Source organism: Suricata suricatta, chromosome 12, assembly GCF_006229205.1.
Source record: "Suricata suricatta isolate VVHF042 chromosome 12, meerkat_22Aug2017_6uvM2_HiC, whole genome shotgun sequence".
NCBI classification, from domain to species: Eukaryota; Metazoa; Chordata; class Mammalia; order Carnivora; family Herpestidae; genus Suricata; species Suricata suricatta.
Genome location: NC_043711.1, coordinates 22,603,741 through 22,621,095, shown reverse-complemented (window position 1 = coordinate 22,621,095; position 17,355 = coordinate 22,603,741). Strand labels below are relative to the sequence as shown.

General features: G+C 45.2%; 1 protein-coding gene across 1 annotated transcript in view; it reads right to left on the bottom strand.

Annotated features, from left to right (window-relative positions):
• Nucleotides 1-17,355, bottom strand: part of CACNA2D3 (calcium voltage-gated channel auxiliary subunit alpha2delta 3) — an 833,443-nt gene that overhangs the window by 147,223 nt on the left and 668,865 nt on the right. Inside the window, exons 24-29 of the mRNA XM_029917881.1 lie at nucleotides 17,336-17,355; nucleotides 17,086-17,183; nucleotides 14,908-15,001; nucleotides 11,854-11,949; nucleotides 5,855-5,976; nucleotides 3,215-3,295 (exon numbers count right to left, since the gene is read on the bottom strand). The exon at nucleotides 17,336-17,355 is cut by the window's right edge and continues 13 nt beyond it. Coding sequence (XP_029773741.1) covers nucleotides 3,215-3,295; nucleotides 5,855-5,976; nucleotides 11,854-11,949; nucleotides 14,908-15,001; nucleotides 17,086-17,183; nucleotides 17,336-17,355 — 511 coding nt within the window. The remainder of the gene's footprint in view (nucleotides 1-3,214; nucleotides 3,296-5,854; nucleotides 5,977-11,853; nucleotides 11,950-14,907; nucleotides 15,002-17,085; nucleotides 17,184-17,335) is intronic.

The following is a 17,355-nucleotide window of genomic DNA, read 5'->3' as shown; positions in this document are numbered from 1 at the left end:
CTCTTCACCTGCCCTGTGTGTACATGACTTTAAAAATAACTGCTACTTTACATGTGTCTGGAGGGAGGAAGGGAATATCATCATGGAGCCTGGTTCTTATTCATGTATATCTAGAGTGCCTGGTAAAAGAAAGAGGCCAGGAAATATTTAATGAATAAATGAGTGAATGAATGAATAAATAAACTTGAAGATCAGAATGCATCACCCCGATTTCTAGCATTTTTATACTTCTTCATATTCCAGTATTTTATTTTTTTTTTCTCATTTTGCCCCCAAATCAAGCCAGAGTAAGGTGAGAGAAGTAATGATCCCAATCCTATTTTAAATAGACCTTCAGAGTCCCAAGACTACATATTTAGCAGGTTACAGTGTGAGTGACAAAGCTAGTGAACTTTACAGCCCAAGGTTTGCATTGCTAATAACAACAGAAAAATGGAGGAGAAGCTTGACATACACAGGAGGCTCCAGGTCCGTGGAGAGACTTGGTAAGCCAAAGAGAAAGTCCTACCACTTCTTCCTTTGGAGTGGGAAAGCAAGTAAGAAGATTCAGCACACTAGTGGCATCTGGAAAGCTGGCAGGTCCCTTCAGAGAAGGATTGTAAGCAATGTCATAGGCCAAGAAGATGGATGGGGCCCATTTATGCACCAAGGCTGACGTACCAATGGAATCTTTCCCAGTTTGACTGCCCTTTCTTCAAAGATGTCATTGACAGATGAGTATCTAAATGTTTTTGTTTAAAAAAGAAAACAAGACAAAAGAAAGAAATAAAGGGAATAAAGCAAAAACAAAACAAAACAAGAAACTCTTTCTGTCCCAAAGAGACCCTGAGAGCCAATGAACATGAGAATACCCAATCAGACTTGACAGCAGGCCTTTCAAAGGTATCCTTGATAATTATTTGCAAAGTTGTACACCTTTCCTTCCAGATACTTTTCAGTTTAACACAAGGATTTCATTGAAACCCCAAATTACTGCCAGTTGGCTGTATTCCATCTGCTCTTGGAGGCTCACTGGTGGGGGAGCAAGACTGCTCACATATTCATCCTCACTTGCCAAAACAAGTCTTCTTCTCCAATTAAAACGACCTTTTTTATTTTAGAGTACTAAACAATGTCTAGTTAATTTGAGGAAAATACACAGAAGAAAGTTACTGAAACGAATCACACAGTGACAGGACGGGTGAGTCAGAGTCAAGGCAATCTGTGGGGAGTGCTGAAGAGGCCACTCTGCTTTTGGAGACAGAAAGGTCCTCTTGAGGTCATTGCCACCATGGTGCCTCCTCCATGGCAGTGTTCAAGATCAAACCACGCAAATCTGTTTTATCTTATACCTACCAAACACACTTTTGAAAAGAAGGTTAATAACTACCAGTTTTAAAGAGTAAGTGCTAAATACAGTTCCTCAGATAACCTTGCCTCTTCGTCTTGCTCTGTAATTATCTTCTGAAGACGGGGACCGGTTGACACACACTGAGTAGCAGTAAACAGGAGGATGTCTCTTTCACCCACCCACTTCTTGTGAGCTGCCTGTGTTCTCTGGCCAGCTCTGTAACTCAATAGTAGACCAGTGTAGACCAATGAACCATTTGGAAACTCACGTTCTTCTCCACACTGGATACACAGTACCCAGGCAGAGTCCACATTTCACCCGTACTGAGCCAAACAGACATGTATGAAATAATAGGCATTTGGAAACATTTGAGCTTAGTTTGCAAAAACAAAAGACAAAAATGGCCGGGATGGGCACCATGATCTGCGGGTGGACACAGAGCATCCTTCATGATGACTTAATGAGAAAACTAAGAAAAAGGCTTTAAAAAGATTCTAAACAGTCAGACAGTTCGCTTAGGTCAGACCACATCTTTGACAGCTGTTCCCTGCGGCTCCGCTCCAGGGAGATAACGTGCCTCCAGAACTAGCTGGCTAGGTCACCCTAGAGGTAAGCAAGGCTGATTTCCTTTGAGCAAAAATAAACCCTGCTGAGTTACATGATCCTGTCTCCTACTTTCTTCAAGGAACATGAGACGCTAAGTGACAAAATCTGAAGACAGCAGCTGTGAATCCTCAGAGTCCTTATCTCTTGGGTGATTAGTTACAGGTCTGCCTAGTTCAAAATGATCTATAGGTCATATACATAAGACAGTCTTCCTTGCCATATCCAACAAGCCGGGAATAGCCAGGGAAAATGCCCCCAAATCTTTCAATCCCTGCTAATACAATTATGAGACATAGGCTAAGTCAGAAATAAAGTGGGGAAAGAAGCCCAGTGTTTTCCAGCCAAAGAACAACCACACTCAAATATGTCTGTCCATCCACATTTCTTCCCACAAATATTCACGGTGTAGACACAAGAGTTGATGTTCAAAGTCCCCGTAGGGTACAACTTACTGAGAGAAGTTGTCTGGAAGCAGAACTACTCCCTTTGGCAAATCTAGCCAGTATCAGGATGGGGTTTGTAGGGTCTCACCTGCCCTCAACCAATGGATCCAACAACGTCAGAAATAGGTGACGTGTCAGACAAGCTTGTAGACTCCGTTTTTGTCAGCAGCCATCCTCAAAGGAGCACTCGCCGCAGTTTCCAGCCCTTTAGACCAAACGCCACCAACGAACCCCCCCAGCCAACCATATAAGTCTACTGACATTCTTGAGAGTGCAAGAGATGGCAAAAGCCAGAGACAGGGTTTCTTTGACAATTATGACTGTCCATCATGAAATGTTTTGGCTTTCACCTGGTACCAAACCTGGCACCAACAGATACAACTTCAATTCCTCAGCAAGATGAGAGGGGTGAAGATCTCAGACTCTCTGGAAAAGGCACATTGAAGCTTGTGTGTGCCTAAAACAAACCCACAATTTCTAGTATGCTCACTGTTATCCTAATGATGTAGCTGTGGGTGATCTGGACTTTCCTTTAAACGAGCACATTACCTACTTTCAAGAAATTCTCCTCTGCATGCACCAACAATTTCTTACTGGCTCAGTTTAAGAATCAGAGTACTGGGAAAGGTTTCTGTTGCCACATCAAACACAACCAGCTGTCAGAATCTTGAATTGGTGAAGATAACAGCAAGCTAAGGAATACGTAGTTTTTAGTTTTTGTTTCCTTTCAAAACTTATTTTGTGAAGCATAAACATGTTACATAGAAGCAGTTCATTGGCCAGATAAATGGACACCATGCTTATTTCTATTAACTGACTGAAATCCATCCTTTACCTGCTACCACAGGAGACTTTCGTTCATCCAGGAGCTGGATGGAGGTACTTGCTGTCACCACATTGCTTTTGTTGACTATACCTGAAAGAAGAAAAACCATTACAACAAAAATGGAGACAGCTGTGTGCCCAGGTTAAGAAAGTAATCCTACTGGCCCATGGCCACCATTTCTGCAGATTGTGCTACTGCATGGCTCCAACTCTGTTAGACCATAGGTGCTGTGTAGACAGTCCTTTCAGCTGAAGGAATCAGTGCACTGAGTTATGACTCTGCCACACTGTGGGGGCGGCCAAGGGCAACCGGCCTTTTTACATCATAATTAATAAGCACCACTGGAGGGACCACAGTTCTCTTGTGATCTGTGGTTACTAAAAATAGTGTTTACTCGTGTTAGTGATCGTATGTACACTGTCTCTCTAAACACAGCCATGGACCGCTACATGAGATAGAGTTTCAAAATTGTTTTATGAGTTGGGAACTTTAGTTTTGATTTGTTGGTTACAACTTTACTAATTTATTTTTTTATTTTTATTTTTTACATTTTATTTATTTTTGAGAGACAGAGAGAGACAGAGCATGAAGAGGGGAGGGAGAGAGAAAGAAAGACACAGAATCCAAAGCAGGCTCCAGGCTCTGAGCTAGCGGTCCGCACAGAGCCTGATGTGGAGCTTGAACCCATGAACTGTGAGATAATGACCTGAGCTGAAGTTGGACGCTCAACCAACTGAGCCACCCAGATGCCCCACAACTTTACTAATTTATAAAATTCTAATTTCAAGACCAGATTTTCTTAGCAAAATCATTCCCATCAGGGATAGACTTATCATACAATCCTTACTCCAAACTCCTATTAATGTGGTAACAATAAGGCATTAGTATGAAGACATTTTCGATCACTAACAATGGTTCCAAAACTCATAGATTAAAAGACACTGAGCAAAGATTTCAAACCCCCTTGGTTAATAATTGTTAGTACAATGTTTGCCTTATAAAAGGTGTTCGAGAAACGGAGTCCAATTGAAATGGGAAACGAGAGGGCAGACCTGAATTTGAATACGCTTGTGACAGAACCAACTGAGAATTTTCTCCTTGCTCAAGCCTGAGCAGTAATAGAAACCAGCTTCTTTTCCAATGTGTGCAGGTAACGAACACACGGTAGAAAAAACGAGGGCCCCACCGTAACACTTGGACTTGGTGATGTTACATTTTCTCCAAATCAAAAGGAAGAATGAAATCCAAGATGTTGTCATCCTTAACTTTACCATGAGCATGGTAAACTCCTTTGACTACCCCTCTTGCCAAAAACCAATTCTACAACAGCCTCAATTAACCAAAATCTGGTTTTCCCAGACATAAGTCTCTGTGGGGAAAATGGTGAAGAGTAGAAACACACACCCACACTATCGCTCATAAGCACACACACACACACAGAACACTTCTGGGCTTGCTCTCATTTCTGACTGCTCCTTTTCCCTGTCCAGTGACATTTGTATCTAAGGACACACTGTGTGTGGCCGTGGGTATAAAGGAGTACAGACTCCAAGAATCTCAGTTTTTCCTGAAAGGAAACTAATTGATAATCTCCTCTAAAATTCCACCTGCTCAGGGAAGTTCCACAAGAACATTTGGTCTTTTGTTGAGTATCTTCATTAGTGAGCAACCTTCATCCTAATGCGTTGTGCAACTAATTATTGGACAACACTTGCCAACATGTCTTCTGCAAAGTTTGAAAGCCTCTTCCTGAAGATGTTTTCATTCACAGAAATGCGCAAGTGCTAAGAACCAAGGAGGGGGCTTTGATACGGAACACCAGAGAATCCGCTTAGGGCTGATTTCAGAATGTTTGAAAAAGACTAATATGGTGGCTCTAATAGAAAACATAAGTATAGGCTGAGCTGTCTAAAGCAATCCAAGTTCATAGAAATAGGTCTTATTCGTCTCTGAACCTATTACAATGCACAGTCAGAGCCTTGAGCACCAAAGACTATCGGCTGTATCAGACAATTGAAAAGTATTTTCAATTTTGTTTGTTCTGCTTCTAAACATGGTTGAAATAAAGTGGTGTTCAGTTCTTTTTTGGAGGGAGGTGACCTTAATCTTTTTACAATCTACAATCTTAGGACTAGAAAAATCACGGTGATGTGCTCTTCCTGGGTCACTGCAGCCCTCTGTCAGGTGAGCACAAGACTGCACAAAAATCTCAGCCTTCACTCCTGCATGTTGATTTGAATCAGGTTAGTTTCTGGTAGGGGAATTGTGGGCCTCCAAAGTGGTGTGATTCACTGAAGGCTCTGGCAAAGAATGTTATGCCTGCCTGAATTTTCTCTAAGTGGGGCCATGACAACATTAAAAAAAAAATCTCCTGAGAAGTTTTTATTAAAATTCCACACGGTAAAAAGTACCAGTCCTGCTTCCTGAAATGCTTTTTCCTACTTTGATTAAGCAAAAGCTTCATTTTACTTGGGGCCATTACACTTCTGGAATAAGTCAATGGTTCAGTGCTGGGCCAGTATTAAGCACTGGTCCTCAAAACAAACTTGGCTCCCTCCAGCATTCAGGTGGCACCCCTACACTCTGCATGCAATGCCCGGGCCAGTAGGACCAGACAGGCCGAGTCCCGCCTCCAACGAGGACCCCCACCTGTGCTGAATGGGATGGAGTAGACGAAGCTCCCAGGAATCTGCTCAGCGGCTCTTCGGTACCAGAGAGGGAAATGGTCTGCGTTAAAAATGTTCTCCTTGTCTCCAGCTTTCAGGAAATCCCTGGAAACGGAAAGGAAGAAGAACATGTCAAAACCCACAAATAATCCAATTAAAAACTGAGCAATGTACCTTTTCATTTTTCCAAAGAAGATATACAAATGGCCAACAGGGCCTTGAAAAGATGCTCAGCATCACCTGTCATGAGGGAAATGCAAATCAAAACCATAATGAGATGTCACCTCACCCGTGTTAGGATGGCTACCATCAAAAAGAGGAGAGATAACAAATGTTGGCGAGGGCACAGAAGAAAGACAACAGCGCTGCACTTTGTAAAATGGTACAGCCCGCCACCATAGAAAACAATATGGCAGTTCCTCAAAAAACTAAAAATAAGACTACCATCTGATCCAGCAATTCCACTGGAGTATATACAACAGAAACAAAAATACTACCTCAAAAAGGTATTTTCCATTCACTGCAGCATTACGTATAGCAGCCAAGATATGGAAACAACCTAAGGGTCAATCAGTGGATGAACGGATAAAGGGTGTGGCATATATAGCTCACATTCCACACAATGGAATATTATTCAGCCATAAAAATGAGAAAATCCTACCACTGGCCACGACATGGATGGACCTGGAAAGCATTAAGCTAAGTGAATTAAGTCAGACAGAAAAGGACAAACACTGCAGGATCTCACTTACATTTGGAAGCGAAAAACAAAGAAAGAAACAAAGACAAACAAACAAAAACTAAAAAAACCACCAACTCAGAAAAAGAGATCAGATTTGTGGTTAGCAGGGGCAGGGGTTGGGGGACAGGGACTAACACGAAGGTTATAAGATGACCTGGGGACCATGGCGAACACCGTGAGCTAGAGTCAAGCTGTGAAGAGTCCATCCTAAGAGTTCTCACCACCAGGAGAATTTTTCTTCTTTTCTTTTTATTGTGTCTATGAGATGAGAGATGTGAAATAAACCTACTGCAGTAACCATTTCACAATAAATGTAAACCAAATCATCACACTGTACAGCTGAAATGTATACAGTAGTGTATGCCAATGATTTCTCAATAAAACTGGAAAGCAAGAAGAAAGAGGGGGACTGGGGGGAGGGCAGGGAGGGGGAGGAGAAGAGGAGGAGAAGGATCGTGGCACCACTCAGCAGGGAAAGTCAGATAAGGAACACTGCTGGCTTTCAGAACTCCAACCTGCTTTTCTCAGTGCAGAGAAAATCTGTGTAGCATCGTGCACCCCCGACGACTCAGAAATACCCTGTAGAACTCCAGCCGTCAGACTATCGGTGGGTGAAATAATTCTTCCTAGTATGTCCAGTGAACTAATCATCTTAGCATCTAAAAGCAAGCAAGCAAAGCCTCCAGAAATCATATCATAAGACCAAAGAAAGGGTAGTCGGAAAGCTGTCTTGCCTTACAATTCATATGTGATCACATATCCTTGGGAAAATCAAATTAAGTAGATTTCACTCTTGTCAGAAAAAGTGTAACAGAGGTAGCAGTGGGCCCTGTGGACATCCCTGCTCCCTCCCCGCTCTCCCACCTGCTCTCCAGCCACAGGACTGCTCCGGCACCCTGCCCAGCACCCACGCCCACAGTGCTTCTCTCTCTCCTAAGCCTACCTGCACTCTCTTCCTCATTTCTTCCTTTCAAAGTCATATTCCCCTCACAGTGCGCCTCAAATCCCACCTACACGTCAATCCACAGAGACATGCGCGAGCTCCTGCCCCACAGCCCTGGTCTCTCTCACGGCCTTCTCCTTCCTTGGCCCTCCCTGCACTGTCGTGTCCCCATCCCAACCCTCCTGAGGTCTCTGAGGATATAAGCTGTGGTTCCCGGTTTGGCTCCCTCCACAGAGCCTTCCACGTCCGTCCCCAGGTTCCAGCAAACGTTTGTTTGCGTCACTTCTCTCCAAAGGCTCGTGTACTCTCCCAAGTGCCTCATCTTGGCTGAGTCAGTATAACTCAGGGAAGGAAGTGACTGCCTGGCTAGTGGACGGACTGCAGAGATCTTGCAGGAGGGAGGGGGCAGACAAGGGACGGAAGGGAGAACAATGAGGGGACAATGTGGATGCAGGGAAAAGGCCACTTATTAAACCAGAAGTGGCATCACTTTCCATCCAGCAGTGTGCAGTGTGAAGTTGGATCACACAGACCATGGAGGGAAATACTCAAATATTCTCCATTGTTACAGCAGGGTTGAACTTACATGCTAAGTTGTAACAAGTTATTAGAAACGACTTGAATTGGCTTCTAACTCAGGAAAGCATTCTGTAGTTTTAGGGTATGGCCGACCATGCGTCTCTTGGTCTCTTTCTAAGATGCAAAGCTCACTCCTATAGGAAGCCCGTGCCACTGGAGGCCACCCTTAAAGTTCTCAGAATGGATATACACCTCCTTTTAACTTACACCAGTATGTTCTAATTCCTCTCAAAGGGCAGAGACATTATTTTTCTTGACATCTCCAGGGCCTGGCACTCATCAGGCACGCAGCATGTGCTTAATGATCACGTGATAAATCAAATCTCATATTCAGATAAGAGCTCTTCAAGTATTAAAGGCAATTTGCTGACCCCTTTCTTAAACAGTATTTCTCAATTCTTTCAAATTCCCACATCAGTATGGCCACGTTCCTATATGAAGGCTCTTTGCTGTCACTCGAAAGGCCAACTGTGGAGTCCCAAGCAGGACTGAGACAGGGCATAGACCTCTGAGTTATTCAGTGCTGAGTGTAGGGAGTTCCAGGCTTGATGTCATACGCAAGCTCCTAGTGGCACCGATGTAGTCATTGGTAATGCTTCCGGATCCTAATGTGACCTTTTGCTTTTAGTTTTTCCATTATACATGAGATTTTTCATAAACCTGACTGGGATAGGTGTGAGGGAGACTCTGCTGTCTAGTCCTAGGTGGGGTGTACAGCTGCTTTCTCCCTGGGCCATGGCACAACCGTGCATTTTCACTTGTGACAGTCTTGTTTGGTGGCGGGATGCACAGAACCATGGTGGGAAGGTGCCCTTCTCATGCAGCAGCTAATGGTACTGGGGGCCCTTTTCCAGCTCAAGAAGGTGGGATAATAGCTTGGTTAGGAGGTGTGAGGTGGTTTTCACTTAGACCGATAGAAACATGTGAGGAAGGCAGGCGGCAGGCTTGGAACACTGCTTACCGAGTGCCTAGCACTACTGCCTGGGACAGACCATGCTGCCACCAAGGCAGCAAGCAGGAGGCTGCAGGGCATGATCTCTGTGGGCTCTGCTGTTCCTATGAGAGGGTCTGGTTTCCAGGAAACCTGTGAGTCCCTGACAACTACCAAGTGGTGATTCACAAGAAAGCAGAAGGAGAGCGGATTCTACAAAATCTCTGAAAAGGGTCTTCAGGAAGGTAGATCCTTCTGGTAAGATGAAACCTACTGCTAGATACTAGGGGCTGTTGTGGTGTAGTGTGAGACCGGCCCAAGTTTTAGACACAGATGAACGACCTTGGGCGAGTTACTGGGTCAATGGCTGAGTCTCAGAGCCTCATTCACTCATCTATAAAGTGACACTCACCACACTTCTATCAGAAGTACGAAACACAGTACAAAACTGAAAATGGCTCCAATGAGTATATGGGATTTTTAAAACTCAGGATCTTCTTTTGTTGTCTGCGGTTCACATGGAAGATGTGAAGTGGTCATCGCTTAGACTTAGGGCTGGGAGGCGGGGGGAGCAGAATCACATGGCGGAGGCTGACCTCGCTGTTTGTGTTTGTGAGGCCACATGGAACCCCGAGGTTCACTGCTGACAGTGATGGGTACAGAGGCAGGACAGAGCCCTGGAACTAGAATCGATGCGCTTCCAAAGCAGATGGTGGGATAGGAAATGGAAGCTCAGGGTAGGAGTTGATGCCCGACTTTATATTCTCCAGCACTCTCCCCATGACTCTGCATTTTTCTTTATTATGCCTTCTTTAAAAACATGGAAATTCTAAAAGATTTCTAGCCCTGGCTAAGAGTATATCTAAATAGTTGGGCCTTAACAAATGCCATTTGCTTGGATGGGGCAGGCAGGTTCAAGATCCTAAGACAATAGAACTCTTGGGGCACCTGGGTGGCTCAGTTGGTTAAATGTCCAACTTTGGCTCAGGTCATGATCCCACAGGGTTATGAATTCAAGCCCTGCATCAGGCTCTCTGTTGTCAGCACAGAGCCTGCTTCAGATCCTCTGTGTCACTCTCTCTCTGTTCCCTCCCCAACTGTCTCTCAAAAAAAAAATTTACAAAAAGAGAACTCAAGGTGTCTCTATATGAATCAATGACATGAGTTTCTTGAAGACAGAAGAACCAACTCATCCACCCAGATGTCGGGGTCTACTCACTCTGGGTCACAAGAGTGTCACAGGGAGCAGAGCTAACTATTTTTAGCTTCTCAAACTGGTTTTACAATCGTTTTCTGATCCTCACAAGAACCCGGGGGGATTGTCCCCACCATTTTTCAGGGGGACAGAGCAAAGGCAACCGGTAGGACGAGCCAACGCTCACCCCAGCAATCCTGAGTGTGCCCTGCAGGACAGGCCAGCAGGCACACTGTCTTGTTGTGACTCTTTTTCTAGTTTGTTGGTTTCAATCTCAAGACAAACAACAGGCTTCCTCTTGAGCAGGAGAAAGTCAGTTCCTGTGTCTCTGTCTGCCTCTCTCTAGGTTCTGGAAGGAGAAGGTGATGTGTGTCTTGTCATTTCTAGTCCTTCTAGGAACTTGCCATCTGGAAAGACAATTGGGCAGGGGCTACAGGGCTGAAGAGGGCTTGGAACAAGTCACAACTGTTGTCAATTTCCTAAATGACAAATTTGAGATGCTGAGAAGGGGTCTTCAAATGGGAAATAAAAGCCAGTTCATGGACCATCTAAAAATCTATTGATTTCCCACTTATCAGACTTGGTTTTAAAAGATCATATGGGTGGGGTCAGGGCGTCTTCTAAGAGGCATGAACACTGCTGTCCAGGGCTTGCTGGACCAGGAGTATACCCTCCTTGGGTCCCGGTGAGGCCAACCCCTTTCAGATTGGTGGCCGGCCTGTGGCTTGGTTATTTACCCCCAGGTATGCATAGGTCAGGGTGCCTGAGGGCCCATGGTAATGTCTGAACCCTCCTCACATGCACTTGGCAAACTGTCTGAATCTCGGGCTCCATTTGTCCCTTGCCTAATAATGCCTCTTACTTCAGAGACAAACAAACAAACAAACAAATAAACAAAAACCTGAGAAACATTAATGGGGCCAGGTAAGACTTCCCAGGGCCACACTAGCTCTGGTCCAACATCAGACCCTGTGGCTCTCTGAAGACTCAGAGGCTGAGCAGTGGTTTCAAAGGCATCTGGGTGCTGGAGGCGCTGTCCATTGTCCATCTGGGCCTCTTTGGCAGCACAAGGAAACACCGTCCAACCCAAGTCTCACCAGACGGCCCACTCCCGGGTGTGGGGCTCTGTGGGCCCTCAGGCTCAGCGCAGAGGCACCGAGTTTTATTAAAGCACACACAAACAAATAAACAACAGACTTGAAACCCTGATTCTTGGACAGGCAGGAATCCCTCCCCAGAGTTGCCGAGCAGCTGAATGCCCTTGGGCCATCTGCCAGGCGTCCTTCTCCTGGCTGCTCCCCCAGCAGCCTCTCCATCGCCAGATTCTGCAGTGAGTCACCAGCGCGGGAGAGGACTCCAGGACGGTGGACGGAAGCCAGCGAGCGTGAAGAACAAAGGGTTGTGGAAAGGCCAAGAGGCAGGTGAGCACGCACGCCAGGGCCCCCGTGGTAGAACAGAGAGGAGCCCTGTCAGCAGGCCTGGGGTGGCCTGAATTTTGTTTCTACTGTTGGTAGAACAAGACACTTAAGCGTCCCTTGAATTTCCCATTTCAGGAGCTCCCTGGGCCCCTGCAGAAGAGCCTTCCTACTTACTGATTGGTGAGCTGCTCAGCTCCAACAAACAGGTTGATCCTCGAGAGGCCCGTCCGAGTGCCGAGGAAGGCAACCTCCACGCCCTTGTCAGAGTTCCTGAAACACAGCAGCAGACAAGAGGGGGATGTGTCCAGACAGTAGGCAGATGATGGCTTTTGTATTTTAAGACTCACTGAATGTTTTAAGAAATAGCAGCTTTGAAACCTGAAATTTTAAAAGAAATTATAGAAACACACACACGTATGCACACATGCACCAAGCACAGAATGTAAACTCACCCCTTACAAAAGGTTTTGTTTTTGGTAATTCTTGCAAGAAAAACTAAGAACTCCACTGAGTTCTGAGAACTCAAAGCGCCATGAACAAAAGCATTCCCACAGTCAATAGATACATCTTTAACTCAGGGCTCTGGCTGCACACAGTCAGGAGAGGAGGCTGGAAGGGGAACTGCTATATGGAGAGGAAGAGAATCCTGAGAGGGAACTTTTGCATTGATCTACCAAATCCATTCTTGGTCCTGAGACCATCAGTGGAATCTGGTATCAGTGACAGCACCAGCTGAGCCACTGCATCGAGTCTGTAGCATCCTACAGCCTGGAAATGTCTCGGACCTGAATTCCCACCGTCTGAAGTCACCGACTGGTAACTTCTACCAGAGCACAGGCCTTATTCTTACCACTGTCCCCAAGATGAGGAGTAAAGAAATGGCTTCTTCAAATCCTTGCAGGATACCACACAGAGAACCCCTAAGAATGGCCTTTGCAAAGGAAACTTTTTTAAAAATCCCCTGAAGGAGTTCTGTTTTCAATTTTTGAAGCAAAAATTTTATATGTTTGAGTGTGTTCAGGATATCCACAATGCCTACCTCTTCACAAAAAGCAAATGGTCTTTCTCGACAAATACGTAATTTTATTCTGTGATAAACCTATGAAGAGAACACTGTCTCTTGAATTTGCTTCCCTTCCCTAAATGCTTCCCTAAAAGCAATTTGATTCTAAGCGCTATCCATGTCATATTCAATATAAGATAATTTGGTGACTTGATCTTTGATGGTAGTCAAGGCGGCCAATACTGCCTTTAAGTATGTAAGGGGTGAATAAAAACCAACACGGTGCATTCATTTCTGCTTGCAGCCTACCAAAATGGGAAAGCCAGGCTGCCCAGCCAGTTACAGGTGTGGACTACAGCGAGCTACCATTTTGGGAAATTTTTAGCATGTGTTAGGAGTGAACCAGCAATTTTTGCACGGGATTTTGAGTTTCAGGAGAGCTTAAAAGAAACATTTCCACATCCACCAGAGAAAGCAGTCCCAGGAAAGGTTTTGACTCTTTCCCAACCTCCCAGGGAATAGGAACCATGTAAGTAAGGAGTCTAAGGACACCCCCAAGTATAGGGAGAATGGCAATCTCTCTGTGGGGCTCCAGACTCCTGTATTAAACTGCCTACTTTACATCTCCACTTGGGAGACTTAAGCTTAAAACGTCTAGAGAAGAACATGCTTGGTCTCAAACTCGCTCTTCTTCCATTGTCTCCTGGCCTAGGAAATGGTACCACTATCTACACAGGTAACCGTGTTGTAAATCAGAGAATGATCCTTGACAGCTCAGCCTCCCTCCCCTCACTCGGTGGACCCATCATCGAATCCTCGGCAGTGGGGGTGGGAGGGGTGCCTCACTTCTAAAGCACGCCATAGAGGATCTTTCCTCTCTGTGCCTCAGTCACTGCCTTGGTCTCAGTGGCAAATCCCTTGGAATGCTGTCAGTCTTTACAATTGCTCTTACCCATCAAACTATTGTTCACATAGAAGTAGGAAAACATTATTTAACAATTCAAATATGATCATGTCCTTCTTAAAACCTTTAAATGTTCTTTTTAAAATCGTTCAGTGGCTTTCCAATACTCTTAGTAGAGTATCCAAAATCCTTCATCTGACTCCCAAGGTCCTGAGCCATCTAGCCTCTCTACAGCCTCATCTGCCAACATCTTCCAGCCTACCTTCTGTATTTCAGTTCCGTTGGCCTTCTTTAAATTCCTCAAATGTGTCAAACACTGTTGTACTGCAGGACTTTTGCACATGTTGTTCCAATTTCCTTAGAATACTTCCTAACCCTTGAACTAGTTTCAGCTCAGAAAGGCCTTCTGTTTTCTGTCTTCTATCTCTAGATCTTGTCACAGTCTACATGTCCTTACACTTCTTTCAAAGCAGTTATCACAATTCTTAATAATCTGGCACACTACACATCACAAGTACCATGATGGCAAGGACCATGTTTGATTGAGTTAGCTCCATTTCACCTGGCCCAGCGCCTGGTGCACAACAGACATGCCATCAGTGATGCATGCATGAATGAGTGATAAAGGAATGAAAATGAGAACAGAATGAATGATAGACAGGATAGAAGAGAATACACAACAGGCATGGTAAGAGAAGGAACGGAGCTAGCAAAGAACAAAAAAGGCAAGAACTAAATAATGTATGACATGAAAGTAGAAGCAAAAAGGAATGGTTTTTCTATTTTTAATCTCTAATACCCTACTTAAGTTAGGAAAATAATAATAACATTAATAAGCTGCTGAAGCCATTGACAACAGCTCCCACTGCCCAGCCCCCGCTCCCCGTGTCCTCTGCCGCGGAAAGAAAACCACAGGGTTATATCCTGACACCCTCGTGAAACAGAGCTCTCCCTTCCCCATCCTACTTACAACCCAGCCTGGCCCAGATCCCAAGTCCCCTCCAGACTGGGAGGTCCAGGGGGCCATGCTGGGCAAGAAGCTCAGCGCTCCTTTTGCCTCCCTCTCCCTCGCCAGTGCCCCCCGCCTCAGCACACCAAACTTCATGTCATGCTAACACTCAAATTATATGTCACGCCCGGGAGCCCGCCACCCAAGCCCGAGCCGCTAATCTGCTCTAGCTCTTGTGGTTTGGAGCTTTGGGGAAAATTAAAGCACTTTAACACCAAGCTCCCCAAACACTTTAGTCCTTTAAACCATAACCATATTTCGGACGGCTGGTGGGGAAATGGCCAGGAAAGGGGGACACGTGCAACTACTTACTCAGATTTGTTGAGGGCAAGACTGGTCCAATAGGCTTCAATGGGAGCGCTCACCACTGCATCAAAAAGGACTTCTTGTATCAATTCTTTATCACCTATTGGGAGGGACAGACTTGAGAAGATGGCTGTGGCCGGGCCCCAAATGGGGGCACAAGAGGCGCTCGCCCCGTTCACTTGCAGCGTCTGCAGGCTACTCTCTCCCATGGTGCATCACGTTGGGCATTAACCCCTCACCAGCTGAAAATATGGGACAGTTCTGACAACTGATACGCCCGCAATACAGTCCCCCCCAGAGCATCTGGATGAGGTGATAGTAAACAGAGACTTGGGTGCATCACACCTCAGTTTTCTGGTTTTTCTTCCCATCTAGGCGTTCATGCCACAGACCAGCATGCTTTAGAGAGTTTGCTGGTCCATTGCCTTTCTGTCCTCTACCTGCGGTTCTTCAGGGTCCTGCTCCCAGTCCTTTGTAAGAGGAGAAAGGGATGTGATAACTAAACACTCCTGGGACTTTTGCTTCGTGATTCCTTCCATCTGGCCGGTTTGTTTGTTTTTTCCAGATTAAAGCAGGAAATCTGTCGCTATCCAAGGAGGGAATCTTGCTGGGGCTCTGTGGAAGGGGCTAAGGAGTCAGTGGGGTATCATGAGTCCAGGAGAGGCATCCCAGAGCCCTCCAATCCCTCCGCAGAGGGGCTGACTAATTATCACCTACAGCCGGCCAGGCCTCACCTTGACTGCTGGCCAACAAGACAGCGGCACTTTGCTCTAAACGCAAAAACTAACTCATCACCAAAAAGACAATGGACACAGTGAGACAGTTACGTAGTGGGATGCCATATAGTAATTTAAACAAATGCATTACAGGTAAGTGATCAACATAAGTAAATCTCAATAATGTAACAAGTGAAACACAAATTCTAAAATAATACATATATTATATCATTGGTAATATATATATATACCATATGTAAATTTTAATGTAGAAAATAATTAAAATAATGGTACATACTGTTCATGGATATATATGTATATATACATATGTATATACATATATACACATATATACTACTATGTATAGTAATATTATAACAATGTAATAATAATATAATATAATATAATAATATAGATAATATAATAGTATAATTGCCTGGGAGTGACAAATATGGGAGGGTAACTCTCTCTGGGATGGAAATGAGACCACCCAGGGGACTCAGGGGCTTAACATTATCTGTAATGTTTCATTCCTTAAAAAGTACCTGAAGGAAATATAGCAAAATATTAATATTTGATAAAGCTGGATAATAAATGTAAATTTAAAAATAGATCTCTATACTTTTGTTTTTTTAAAACACGTCATTCGGAAAGTCAAAGAAAATGAAACATAGGCTTCTATGATGCCCATCTGACCTTTTCTCTACTAGAGCATGTCCCCAAAAGTAAATCCATTCCATGAAGATGCACTTTAGACGTGAGACAAACGTCCCTCCATCTCTCACAGGGCTGCTGTGGTTATTCTAGGAATTCTAGGGCTGTTCACGTCACCGAATAAGCGGGACCCGGCAGGGGCAGGGGCAGGTGCTGGTGCTGTGCTCACTGCTGGGAACCTCTCCTCGCCCAAACCAGTCACTGTACGCATACTGCCCTCGCACTTGGTGAGCATCAGGCCCGCTGCTCTCCCCCCGACCCCTGGGCACCGGCCACGGGCCATTTCTGACTCACTGACCTTCCTCAGATGCCCGTGGTTGGAGGAGAGGCAGCAGCACACATACCCCACCAGGCAACATGCGTCCCTGATGGTCCCACTCGGGAGGGAAGCAGACCTCGAGTAGGGCCTGAGATGAGACCAATCCTATTTCCTGCCCTTGTTTCTCATTTGTAAAACAAGGGAGCAGACATTTAGTCCCTTCCCAGTGGGAACGTTTCCATCTTACTCAGATGCTTGACTTCAATGGCCCCACAGGGGGACAAATCCAATGCAAAAGGTTAGAATGCAACTGGGGGTTCTGCCTGGCTTCCAGTAGCCTTCATTCTTCCTCCTGCTCCTACAGGAAGCAGACATTTGGCTAGATTTACTGGGGCTGATCATCTCTGCTGAAGCAAAGCTTCCCTGGGAAGCCAGGGGAAGTATGGTTTTGGGTTCACTCTGGACTATGGCCACGCGCACACACAGTACACTCACACTGGAGCAGAGGTTCTTTGCCTTTGAGGTAGAGCTTGATGGCTTCTAGCTGAGACAGATGACGGTGCTCTGGGTGCAGGTCAGTGTTGCAGTAGGACCTGAGATGATGACATAGGCCAAAACATGTGAGAATTTGTGGCATCGCCTTCCTTTGCCTTCGAACCAGGAGTAGTAGGGAGGGACTATGGATGGCTTAAAATCAAAGATGGCAACAAATACTCGTGCTGATGAAGGATGACTTAATTCTTACCATTCATCTGCCAGGGACAC